General features: G+C 41.5%; 2 protein-coding genes across 2 annotated transcripts; both read left to right on the top strand.

Annotated features, from left to right (window-relative positions):
* Positions 1-2,122: 2,122 nt before the first annotated feature.
* LOC138127733 (brachyurin-like) lies at positions 2,123-3,471 on the top strand. The gene is made up of 5 exons (XM_069043804.1): positions 2,123-2,283; positions 2,330-2,489; positions 2,542-2,702; positions 2,764-3,002; positions 3,054-3,471. The coding sequence occupies exons 1-5, from the start codon at positions 2,202-2,204 to the stop codon at positions 3,213-3,215; spliced, it is 804 nt and encodes a 267-aa protein (XP_068899905.1). The 5' UTR covers positions 2,123-2,201; the 3' UTR covers positions 3,216-3,471.
* Positions 3,472-5,342: 1,871 nt separating this feature from the next.
* LOC138127603 (fatty acid synthase-like) lies at positions 5,343-12,169 on the top strand. The gene is made up of 16 exons (XM_069043678.1): positions 5,343-5,836; positions 5,884-6,087; positions 6,143-7,114; positions 7,167-7,682; positions 7,734-7,963; positions 8,011-8,371; positions 8,418-8,675; positions 8,723-9,713; positions 9,765-9,895; positions 9,949-10,105; positions 10,155-10,786; positions 10,868-11,023; positions 11,066-11,317; positions 11,362-11,515; positions 11,567-11,922; positions 11,971-12,169. The coding sequence occupies exons 1-16, from the start codon at positions 5,358-5,360 to the stop codon at positions 12,068-12,070; spliced, it is 5,949 nt and encodes a 1,982-aa protein (XP_068899779.1). The 5' UTR covers positions 5,343-5,357; the 3' UTR covers positions 12,071-12,169.
* Positions 12,170-12,430: the final 261 nt, after the last annotated feature.

Raw genomic sequence — 12,430 nt, 5'->3', positions numbered from 1 at the left:
ATTTTTTCCTCTATCATTTTCATACTTTTCCTCCAATCTGCCTTCTCCGCCTGCCCTTTTTCTTCCCTTCCTCTCATCTCCTCTCTCACTGCCGCTAATTCTTTTTTTAGTGCTTTGATCTCCTCTCTTATCTCCTCTAATCATGGTTGTTTTCATTTCCTTATCCATTTCCTTACTTTGATTTTCTTCTTCGTTTTTATTTATCTTCTCGTTCTGGAACTATTTCTGAGTGGGTTCTTGCCTTCGTTCGACGTCCTCTCTCTTGCACTTTTCTTTCCTTACTTCTGACGATTTCAGGATGTACGCTCTTCCTTGTAATCCCTTCTTCTCACTCACTGTCGCTAATTCCTTTCTTCGTACTTTACTCTCCTCTACTATTTCCGCCATATCCTCTCTTATCTCTCTAAGCACGGTTTCAATTTTTTTTCATTTCTTTGCTTTGATTTCCTTCTTCGCTTCTACTTGGGGATCTTTCGGCTCTGGAACTCTTTTTGAATGGGTTTAGGCCTTCTTCCGACATCCTACACTCTTCTCTTTCTCTCTTGCTGCTTTCTTTCCTTGCTTTCGGCGATTTCAGCATGCCCTCTCTTTCTTGTCCGCTGTCTTCTGCTTATCACCTCTCACTCACTTGTCGTTGTTTACGTTTGTTTTCGCTGATCTTTTTCCACGTCTCCTCCCTATCGCTGCCAAACCTGTATTTAATGATTTTACAATACATTAAATGGAACGTTTTCAAAAACTCTTCAAAGTAATCTTCCAATGTGATTTTCTTGAACACCACCGTGAGGGTTAGATTGGATTTGCTACTGGAAAAGCAACTTTATTTTGCTTCCTTCACACCTTCGTTAGTCGTTCACAACACTACTTTATAATAAATCATGAATTTTACAAGCTGGAATTAATATTGTGGATTTTATTATTATTAAGAATGAGTAATTTACCAGCCTTATTACCAAACGCGACACCACTGGTAAGCAATGAAGCTGAAATATCAAAGAAACTTCAATGATGTACTGTTGTTAACCTAGAAAACAACTTTTCGATTTCAGTAAAGTTTACAGACGTTTACAGTAATGGTAAGCAACAATTATCTTAGAATAAGCGGTAAAGTGGGTTTTACCATTGAGGATAAAGCATTAATTATTAATAATTAATTAATTAAATAATAATTGTTTTTTGAGGGGTAGGCAACCAGTAAAACGACTGTGGATAGCAAATACCGTGCGATCGAAAATTAAAAAAATCTAGATGGCCATGATTAACACATTTCAGTTGGCAGCACGTAAAAATGTAATTCAAATGGCATCTGATGAGTGATGACATTTGAATTACATTTTTACGTTGCCTTGATTATTTTCTTTTTGTTGAATTAATGCAAGTAATTATTGATAACTGCAATTTAATTGATGTCCCCGGTCCCGACTTTGCGAAGGTCATTTGAAAACATGAAGCGAAGAGAGTAACATTATGTTTGGAACCTGAAGGCAGACATTTCGAACATTTACTCTAGTTCATAGTTCCTCATGATTCTTTTACAACCGACAGGTCACACATAATGCATACCTTTAAGAAAATCAAGATTTCAACGTTCTCAAAATCACTAACCTAACTTTTAAGACTGACATCTGATATTTGAAATTTTTGCCAACTGAAATTCTTGGTCACAGCCAACTCTATTTTTTTTCGATCTCTCGGTATAATTCTCATATGATCAAATTAAGACAAAGGTTTCGGTAAAACAAAAGATGAGGTAGCGCTCTTGATTTGTTTTCTTTTTGATCACTCGGTATGACCTAATCTACACATTTCTATCACTTTATATCACTGAAATAATGACTCATTTGTTTTATTAATCCTAGAATTATTGTGAATCCGTAAATCTAACGTAATCACGAGTGCTACATATTATTTTATCAAATTTGAACTCACTTTTCATTAAAAAACCTGAAACAAAGAGTAAAAAGGCAAAAAGATCCACCATTGCAAGCTTATGTCAATAAGCAAGATTAGAGAAAGTTTCACATTTCAAAACACTTGACATACTCCGAATTCACTAATCCATATTATGATCCTTTATCAGAAAGACGAATTAACTGATTTGTCAATGTTCGCCGAATTTATTTTTCTAGAACTATATTTACGAGTAATTTCTGATGTGAGATAACTCGTATCTTCAGTTTAGTACTGGCTTTGGTCACAAAATGAAGTGTTTTCTTTTGCTCTTGTGCGCCCTTACACTGTCAAACAGCCAGGATGCCAAGCCGGTTATCCTAAAGGACATCGGTAAGTAAAATTTTGCGATTTTTTCTGGTACACGATCTAACCTTAGAAGGGCCACGAATCATCAATGGCGTCGAAGCTGGTCTAGGCCAGTTTCCCTGGCAGGCTGCGCTTTTCTTCCAACAAGAACTGGGATCAAGGTTCTGGTTCTGTTCCGGGGCGATAATCAGCGAGGAATGGATTTTGACAGCTGGACACTGCGTCAACACGTAATTCTTCTAGTAGTTTTCTTTCCATTATATTATTTTTTGTTGTTATTAGAGCCGAGTCCGTTCTGATATACACAGGAATAATTGACATCTCTCTAGAAATCCAACCTTCGGCAATATCGACAGAATTCATCCTGCACAAGGACTTCGTCGCTGACTCTCTAGCCAACGATATTGCATTGATCAAGTTGCCAAAATCGCTCACTCTTGATGGTAAGTTAAAACAAATATTGTTTTGCCAAAACAAGTACCAACACTCGATATTTTGATGCAGAATACACAACGACCATCTCGTTGTCATCTGATGAGATAAAAGCCGGTACCGCTATAACAGTGAGCGGTTGGGGTCGTACCAACGTAAGCAGCTCCGCTATCAGCAACCTCCTACATTACATAGACCTGACCACTATTAGCAACGAGCAGTGTCAAGACGCTTACGGTACTACAGGGTTAATCCTTCCGGAGATGGTTTGTGCCGCTTTAAACATCGATCCGGTGCAAGCTCCTTGCCATGTGAGTATTTTTCAAAAAATTCTGGTAGTTTTTTTCTGATGGAAATTTTAGGGCGACAGTGGCGGTCCCGTTGTTGTCGATTTTGGTACTAATCCTCGTCACGTGGCTATCGCGAGTTTTGTCAGCGACGCAGGATGCGACAGTAGTTATCCTTCGGGGTACACCAGGACTGCTGCCTACAGGGACTGGATTAAGGAAAAGACAGGAGTCTAGTCGCAAAGCTATGGCTTGGAAAAATATAATTTAACTTATTCACAAAAATAATTCTATAAATTAATAAATTAATTAAATACATTTTCGTGTTTACTAATGAGAATTAGGTATCTTAATCATAATCTTTGTTATATTATGTACCATAACAAATACCTTCTCAGCAAAATGCATTCTTGCTGTTGTTTTTTCAATGAGCCCCTTCGCATAGATAATTTTTAACATTTTGTAATGATTCATATATTTTATCTAATCTAAAGGATGTTTTATTTTCGCATTTAATTTTTTATCTTAATCTTGGTAACGCTCATATCTAAACCTTTACTTGCAGATGACTATACTAATACCGTGAGATCGAAAAAAAAAAATTAGAGTTGGCTGTGACCAAAAATTTCAGTTGGCAATTCGTTAAAATTTTATTCTTGATTTTCATAAAGGTGTCCATTATGTGTGACCTGTCGGTTGTAAAAGAATCATGAGAAGCTCCAATCGTATTTACGAACTAAAGTAAATGTTCGAAATGTCTGCCTTCAGCTTCCAAACATAATGTTATTCTTCGCTTCATGTTTTCAAATGACCTTCGTAAAGTCGGGACATCAATTAAATTGCAGTTATCAGTAATTACTTGCATTAATTCGGGAATTTTAATTTTAATTTATTTAATTTTACAAATGTTGTTGAAGTGAAAGTATGCGTTCCACAAATTTCTATTATTATGGAATTTAACATGACTTTGATAAAGCACGGATTCGTGAGAGTGTTAAACGCGGGCCCATTATTCTTCGCTCATTACAATAGAATGGAAAAAATTTACCACAGAAAGTGACACAAGAAAAATAAATTTAATAAAATAGACGAAGACCAAGTTATCCTATAAATGCGAATTATTGTTAATCGTGTGTACCACAGAGCAGCCCAGAACTTGCTACATCTTTATAAGCACCTCTTTGTGAAGTCTGAAAATCACACACATGGTCCAAGAGTACTCCTTCTATTGAGCTAAAGCATGACACCTGTCCGCTCCTGCTTCTCCTACTAGGTATTGCTTCAGACTGAGCTTAAAATGGCGAAATGATTTCTCAAACTTCACTTTCGTGAATTAAGGCAATCCTTTGTGTGTCATGCGACTTAATAACTAATATTGTTATAGGCAGACAGGAAACCCGGGTCAGAGCTGAATGAAATGCAAAAATAATTTTTTATTATCAATTTTAATTTGTATATATTTGGTAATGAAATGACTGAAAAATGCATACATATGCATTACTACTCAATAAACGCAGACAACCTTGCTTATTTATTTTCTTAAATTTAACCCCCCCTTCTTTCACTCACTTCGCCATAACTTAAACAAAACCTAAGTTTCGAAGGTGAGGTGTTCAGTTTTGCGTTACTCAGGTAGTTTACCAGAAGGGTAAGTGATCAAGACATTTCTTCCAGTATTTCACTTATAAAATTAAAAACAGTATATGTTGTTTGGAACTGAAGAAATCTAGCTTTTCTGCTTTCTTCAGTTGTCTCGTACTAACGGCGGGACATAGTCATCCATGGTGTCATTTTTGCATTTTCCCTAATACTGCCTATTCATTTTAGATGTGTCTTGGTGAGACCTTTCGCCATATTTTTCACTGAAGAAGTTTTCTATCAAGTTTGAGTAGTTTTCATTAGTTTATTTTCTAGAAAGTTTTCAGTCAGTTTGCGGAAAACTCTCCAGGTGTTTCACTCCTTGGATACTATTTTTTTTACTGTGTATAAATCTGCTCCAGAGAAAAATCCCACCTGCTTTCGAGAGTTTGTCTTAACTCCTTTCACAAACTGATTCACTTTGTTGTATCAAGGGTTGCCACATTTTCCAAATAGGTGTTCTATGCCACAGTCTGCGATTTGACATCATAGTCAAGACGTGTCAAATCTAAAGCTTTAGGGGATTCTTCGTGAACTCCATTCTATATAATTTTCTTTTTTGCTAATATTTGTTTTATCTAAGTATACCTCTTCGTTTTATATATTTTGTACACGTATGTACATATTTTTGACCATTTATTAATAATAACTCTTATATTGTGGATTAAATATGTAGCTGGTATTAAGTTCTCATTTTGTTTTTTAAAGATTTTAATAGTTTTGTCAAAGAAGTATCGAGCGATGAAGGCGAGTCAACCTCACGCTAGATCCGGCGAATCCGACTTCGTGTACAGCCAGTGGCTCTCCTCTGCCCCTCCGGGCGAAGAAGTGGTCATTTCCGGCATGTCCGGTCGCCTCCCGGATTCCAACACCATCCGCGAATTTCGCGACAACCTCTTCAGCAAAACGGACATGGTAACCGACGACGACCGAAAATGGAAACTAGACCTCCCGAAAATACCCCAGAGGAGCGGCAAAATCCCCAGCGTGGACCGCTTCGATGCCGGATACTTCGGAATGCACCACCGCCAAGCCAACGTGATGGACCCTATGATGAGGATCTTGTTGGAGACGGTGGTGGAGGCGATCATGGACGCCGGAATGAATCCCTCCGAAGTGGAAGGTTCGAGAACGGGAGTCTTTGTTGGTACGTGTTGGTCAGAGATGGAGCACACTATCCTGACGCGTATTACAGAACCGCAGAGATTTGGAATGACAGGGTACGTTTCGACGGCGGTACTATCGGTACTGAGTTAGTACGTTTTAGGTACTTGCGCTCTCTGAACGCGCACAGGGTCAGCTACTTTTTGAAACTGAATGGTCCGACGAGCATCATCGACAGCGCTTGCAGCAGTTCCTTGAACGCTTTGGACTTGGTGTTCAGGGCCATCAGGAGTGGACGATGCGACAACGCTATAGTTGCCGGCAGTAATATAATCCTACATCCAAGCAATACCCTTCAATTCTTCCAGTAATGTTATCTGAACTTGTTTGTAAATATTTGCACAATTCTGTGCTTGCTCTAGGTTGGGAGTACTGAGTAGCGAAGGCATCTGTCGTGTGTTCGACCAAGACGCCAAAGGCTACGTCAGAGGAGAGACCATTGCGAGTATCTTTCTCCAAAAAGCAAAGAACGCGCGCCGGATCTACGCCAAAATCATCAACACCAAAGTCAATTGTGACGGTTTCAAAGAACAAGGCATCTCCTTCCCCTCTACTCTAGTGCAAAAGCAACTCATGACGGAAATCTACGACGAGAGCGGGATCCACCCCTCCGAACTCAGCTTTTTTGAAGCGCACGGAACTGGTACTCAAGTCGGAGATCCCCAAGAAGTCGAAGCCATCGACCACGCTTTGGCCAAAAAACGCGACAAACCTCTCTTGGTCGGTTCGGTCAAGTCGAATACCGGTCACGCCGAATCAGCTTCTGGAGTTTGTTCCATCATCAAAGTGTTGATAGCGATGGACACTGGGTTGATTGCTCCCAATATCCATCTGAAACAGATCAAAGCAGGCATGGAGGGGTTCGAGCAAGGAAGAATGAAGGTGGTACTCGATTTGACAGAATTAGAAGGCGACGAAGCTCTCGTAGGAGTCAACAATTTCGGTTTTGGAGGTAATAACTCTCACACGGTGTTCAAAAGATTCAAAAAGAAGAAAGTCGACGGAGGAGTTCCCAGCGATGATGTTCCGAGATTGGTCTGCGTTAGTGGACACACCGAAGAAGCAGTTTTGTCTTTGTTGAACGATGTCAACAGTAGAGAACTTGACGCGGAACATGTTGGGTTACTCCATCACATTCACAAAAAGAATATTGGCAATCACATTTATCGAGGCTTCATAATAGCGTCGAAGAACGGTCCGCTCAGGACCTCATCGAAGTTCTTTTCCTTTCAACACAAACCTCTTTACGTCTATTTCGGGCAGTTCGAAAACTCCTTCAAGCTTCTAGGTTCTTATCTTATGCAATTTCCAATTTTCAAAAATACAATTTCCAGGTAAGTCTTTCATCCTTATTCGAAGATTCAACCTAGTTTATCTTCCTTAAAGAATCGATAATATCTTGGCAACCAAAAACGTCAACATCTTGGACACGATTTTGAAGGATCAAATGCAAGAAGACAACATCCTCGGTGCCATCGCCGTGCAAATCGGACTCGTCGACGTCTTAAAATCGTTAGAACTGATCCCAACCGCAGTATATGGCGACTCTTGGAGCAAGGTAGTTAGCGCTTACTACTACGATGTCATCACCATAGAAGAAACGGCATTGACAGCTTACAAGATCAGTCAAAAACCGTCGGACTTTGTATCAAACGTCCTTTTCGACGGCATCCCTGAATTGAATAGTTTGCCTAAATCAGTTCCCAAGAAAGAAAACCGATACTTTGCCAAAAACACGAATTTGTCAAAACTGGATTCGCCCGGCGACTTCTTGGGTCACGAGACGTTGCTCAACGTGTCTAAAAATTCGTTCGTCTTGAATGTTTCCGACCAACACTTAAACGACAAAGACGTGTTGCTTGCGGAGGACAATGTCGTCATGTTTTTGGAGGTTCTGGGAAGGTATCTGCCAAAACCCAACCCGTAAGCTGGTTTTCACTTAAAATTTTGTAGATTGTACGAATGCGGTTACAATCCTCAACTGCACAAGTTATATCCCGAAATTGTGTATCCCGTGAGTCGAGGTACTCCCATGATCTCACCCATGGTCAAGTGGGACCACGACAAGAGCTGGTTCGCTTACAAGTTTACTGAGTTTATTGCGTCAGACGCTGAACAGAGGGATTACAATGTTTCGAACGACTACGAAGAGTTCAAGCACATAGCGGGGCACGTGATTGATGGTTTGTTGGACTAGCAATTAGAACAATGTATTGATGAAACGTTTCAGGTCGCAATTTGTTTCCCGCCACAGAATATCTGCATCTAGTATGGCAAACCTTCGCTCAAAGTCGGAGACTGTTGGTGAAGGACTTGCCGGTGGTTTTCGAAAACTGCAAGTTTATACGTGCCGTAACGATGCCGAAAAATGGTTTTATCAAACTCATCATCACTATCCAGAGAGGCACTGGCAACTTTGAAGTTATGAACAAAGACGCAGTTGTTGTGACAGGTCGAATTACTCTCTGTTCCAATATGAGCCAAGAACAAATAAATTTAGAACCAAATGTTCTGAACACTGAAGATCCAACACTAGTCTTGGAGCAAGACGAGATCTACAAAGAACTCTACCTTCGGGGATATAATTACGGGCAAGCCTGACAATGTCGTGTAGATTTTCTCATAAATTGTTTTCAGTGGTATGTTTAAGAGTATTGCGAGGTGTGACATAGATGCCTCCACCGGTCTGGTCAAGTGGGAGGACAATTGGACCAGCTTCATGGATAAGATGCTTCAAATGAAGATCCTTCAAGCTGACAGTAGATTGCTCAGCGTTCCTGTGAAGATAAAGAAGTTGTCAATTGATCCTTTGAAACACTTAGAAGTTGTTGACTATTTCAAAGATAAGGAGTCGCTGATTCCGGTGCACGTCTACAAGGAATGCAACATCATAAAGTATAACTTGCTGCCAACCTTGACGCTTTTGAATTATTTTTGTGCAGATCTGGCGGAATTGAAATTCATGGGTTAACACTAAAGTCCATTTCCAAGAAAAAAGCTCGTTTGGAACCAGTTTTGGAGAAGTATGAATTCGTTCCGAATCAGGAGTCGCTCAATTTGTCCCAGCTGATAAGAGTCAACACCCAAATCATCCTCGAGAATAGCCTAGAAGTTCATTTCAAAGCCGTTGAAATTGTGGAGGGTTCTGGTGAACCTCTTTTGCCTCTGGTTTGCAAAGTTCTTGACGACGTTCCGATCGTCACTCCTGATCTAATAGTCTCCAGCGAAACTATCTTGGACCCGATTCCTGGTGTCAAAGTCGAAAAAAAATTTCTAACTCCTGACAGCAACTTGCTTTTGATCGTCGCCACTAAACTTCTACAAAATCCCACTTCCTTAAAACAGGTGTTGAACGCTCTTCACCCTAAAGGTTTTGTATTGACTAGCGAAGAAGTCGACTTTGAGCTCTCGGATTTGGACAATATCGAAGTTGTCACCGAGTACACGACGGCCCAAGAGAAATTAATCCTTTTTAAGAAGTCTGAAGCAAACATTGAGACGAAATTTGTCGAGGTGTCGTCGAACAATTCCGAGTGGTTGTCTCAGTTGCAAAACTTTGTAAAATCTGAAGCGAATGTTGTGGTTTACGGTCAAAATCGCGAACCTGACGGCTTGATCGGATTGGTCAACTGTCTCAGGAGGGAGCCAGAGGGACACAAGGTCAAATGTTTCTTCATGATGGACGAGGCGCCGGATTTCGACCCTCAACTACCTTTCTATGGAAATCAATTGAGAAAAAATCTAGCCATAAACATTTACAAGTCAGGGAAGTGGGGAACTTACAGGCACTTGCTTTTGGAAGAGGTGCAAGAAGTGGAATGTGAGCATTGTTTCGGGGATGTTTTGGTAAAGGGAGACTTGTCGACCATGAGGTGGTTGGAAGGGGCGCTCATTGACGAGTCCCGACTCCCAGAAACTAGAGTTCCCATCTACGTAAGTGCAGTTTATTTTAAATGACGATGATGACTCAGCGCTTCCTTGCAGAACTCCTACTCCGCCATCAACTTCAAAGATATCATGCTGGCGACGGGTCGCATCAGCGCGGAAACTATCACCACCGACCGCATCGAACAAGAGTGTCTAATAGGCTTCGAGTTCGCCGGATTAGATCCGAAGTACCTAAGTTTTCAATAAAATACCACACGTTTCTATGATAATTTGCTTAAAGGGGGCGCCGAGTCATGGGAATGATTGACAATCGTGCTCTAGCAACTCATGTCAGAGGTAATTCTCAGTTTCTGTGGGCGGTACCCGAGTCGTGGAGCTTGGAAGACGCAGCCACCATTCCCGTTGTCTACTCCACAGTGATTTACGCTTTGCTTTTGGTGAAACTGTCCAACTAAGAATATGCCTTTTAATCCACTTGCCTTGTAGGTCACAGACCTCAAACCCAAGAGTACTGTCTTGATCCATTCCGGTGCCGGCGGCGTCGGACTCGCCGCTCTGAACGTCTGTCTCCACCACCAGTTCGAAGTCTACGTCACCGTCGGGACTCACGACAAGCGAGACTACCTTCGAAAGCACTACCCCCAGATTCCTGAAAGCCACATCGGCAACTCCCGCGATACCTCTTTCGAGAAAATGATCAAAGCGGGTACTAACGATCGCGGTGTTGACGCCGTTTTGAATTCTTTGACCGAAGACAAGCTCAGGGCATCGGTGAGATGCTTGGCGCCAGGCGGATGCTTTTTAGAAATTGGAAAGTTCGACCTTGGGAACGACTCGAGTCTCAATCTTCTCTTGATGGAGCGAGGAGCGAGTTACCACGGAATCATGTTGGATCAGATCTTCAAAAACTCGCCGGAATTAAAAGAGAGACTTGTCGACGCAATGTACAAAGGTGTTCACGATGGGTACGTTAAGCCCTTACCGAGGGTCGTTTTCGGCAGAGACGAACTGGTACAGGCGTTCAAATACATGACCACTGGGAAGCATATAGGGAAGGTGTTGGTGAAAGTGAGAGACGAAGGTGTTGGACCCAAAAAGTTATTCCCGGCGCTTCCGAGGTGAGTACTACTAATAGAAGAGGTCGAAAAACACATCTTTGGGGCTCACCTGAGGTACTAATTAGTGTAATTGCATTGAAGATTCAACTGCGACTTGACCAAGTCGTACGTCATCATTGGAGGGTTGGGAGGTGTCGGTTTGGAATTGGCTGATTGGCTGGTCTTGAGACAAGCCCGAAAATTGGTCTTGGTCTCCAGATCGGGAGTACAAACAGGGTACCAAACCCAAAGGATAAGGTAAGTTTGTGATATTGAAATTCTTCATCTAACTCCCTCCAGATTTTGGAGGTCTTACGGCGTTGAGGTTGAAATTTCGACGCGAGACGTCACAACCAAGCAAGGCTGTCTTGATTTGATCAACGACGCTACGCAACTAGGTCCCATCGACGCCATCTTTAATTTAGCCGTGGTCTTGAAAGATGCGCTCTTTGAGGACCAAACCGAGGAGACTTTTCACCTGTCCTTGGCCCCCAAAGCTCGAACCACCACCTATCTCGATCAAATAACTCGCGAGATCTGTCCACATTTGAGGTCAGTACTGAGTAAGCTTCCCAGGTGGTGATTTTCTGGTTTAGGTATTTCGTCATCTTCTCTTCGGTTTCTTGCGGTCGCGGCAACGCCGGTCAGACCAACTACGGCATGGCCAACTCGATCATGGAGAGGATCTGCGAGAGGAGAAAACGCGACGGATTTCCAGCTTTGGCGATCCAGTGGGGCGCCATCGGAGACGTACGTTTGGACCAAGTAATAGCTGAAGAGTTGTGACTGTTGTTGTTCAAGGTGGGACTCGTTGCCAAGATGCAAAATGAGAACCAGGAACTGGTCATCGGTGGTACTCTCCAACAGAAAATCTCGAGTTGTCTGGAAGTGTTGGATAGATTCTTGAAGCAAGACAATACGATTGTTTCCAGCATGTTGGTCGCAGAGAAACATAACAGGAGTCACGGTGTGGTCAGCGCTGTCGAAGCCGTTGCCAACGTCTTAGGCATCAAGGACATCAAGACCGTGAGTCAACATGCGACGCTGGCCGAGCTGGGGATGGACTCGATGATGGGCACTGAAGTCATCCAACTTTTGGAGAAGGAGTTCGAGATTTACATCACCGCCAAAGACGTCAAAAGTTTGAGTTTTGCCAAGTAATAACTTCCAACTTGTGGTACTCTTGACCTTAACCTTCATTCCAGGTTGACGGAGATCGAGTCAGAGAAGAAGAAAGTTGTGGAAGAGAAGAGTCTGAACAAGATGCAAAAAGACAGCAGACAGCCAAGCCTCCAGTTACAATAAACGATTATAGGGATATTTAATGTTTAACCAACATAAGTCAATAGCTGGTGGATGTTTGATATGTGAACAGACTATATGTTAAATGACATTTTTTACATAGTTTTTTTTTTAATGTAATTACTAATTATCCACAAATTCAGCGAATTCTCTTTAAATCTGTCGAACATTCTCCATTTAATTCGTTTTCCGTTGAGCGTTACAATTTTTTATTTTTTGATAGGTACGTCAATGTTTGGTATAATACGGTTTTGTTTCTCAATTACTTCGTGTTTCTTCTTAGTGTCACTATATATCACAACTTATCTAATTCGTGATTCAATTCATGTATTTTATTATCAGAAAACTGACCGACCCTTACCG

This window comes from Tenebrio molitor, chromosome 4 (assembly GCF_963966145.1).
Source record: "Tenebrio molitor chromosome 4, icTenMoli1.1, whole genome shotgun sequence".
NCBI classification, from domain to species: domain Eukaryota; kingdom Metazoa; phylum Arthropoda; class Insecta; order Coleoptera; family Tenebrionidae; genus Tenebrio; species Tenebrio molitor.
Note: the sequence above shows the minus strand (reverse complement) of the source record. Positions and strands in the feature narration are given on the sequence as shown.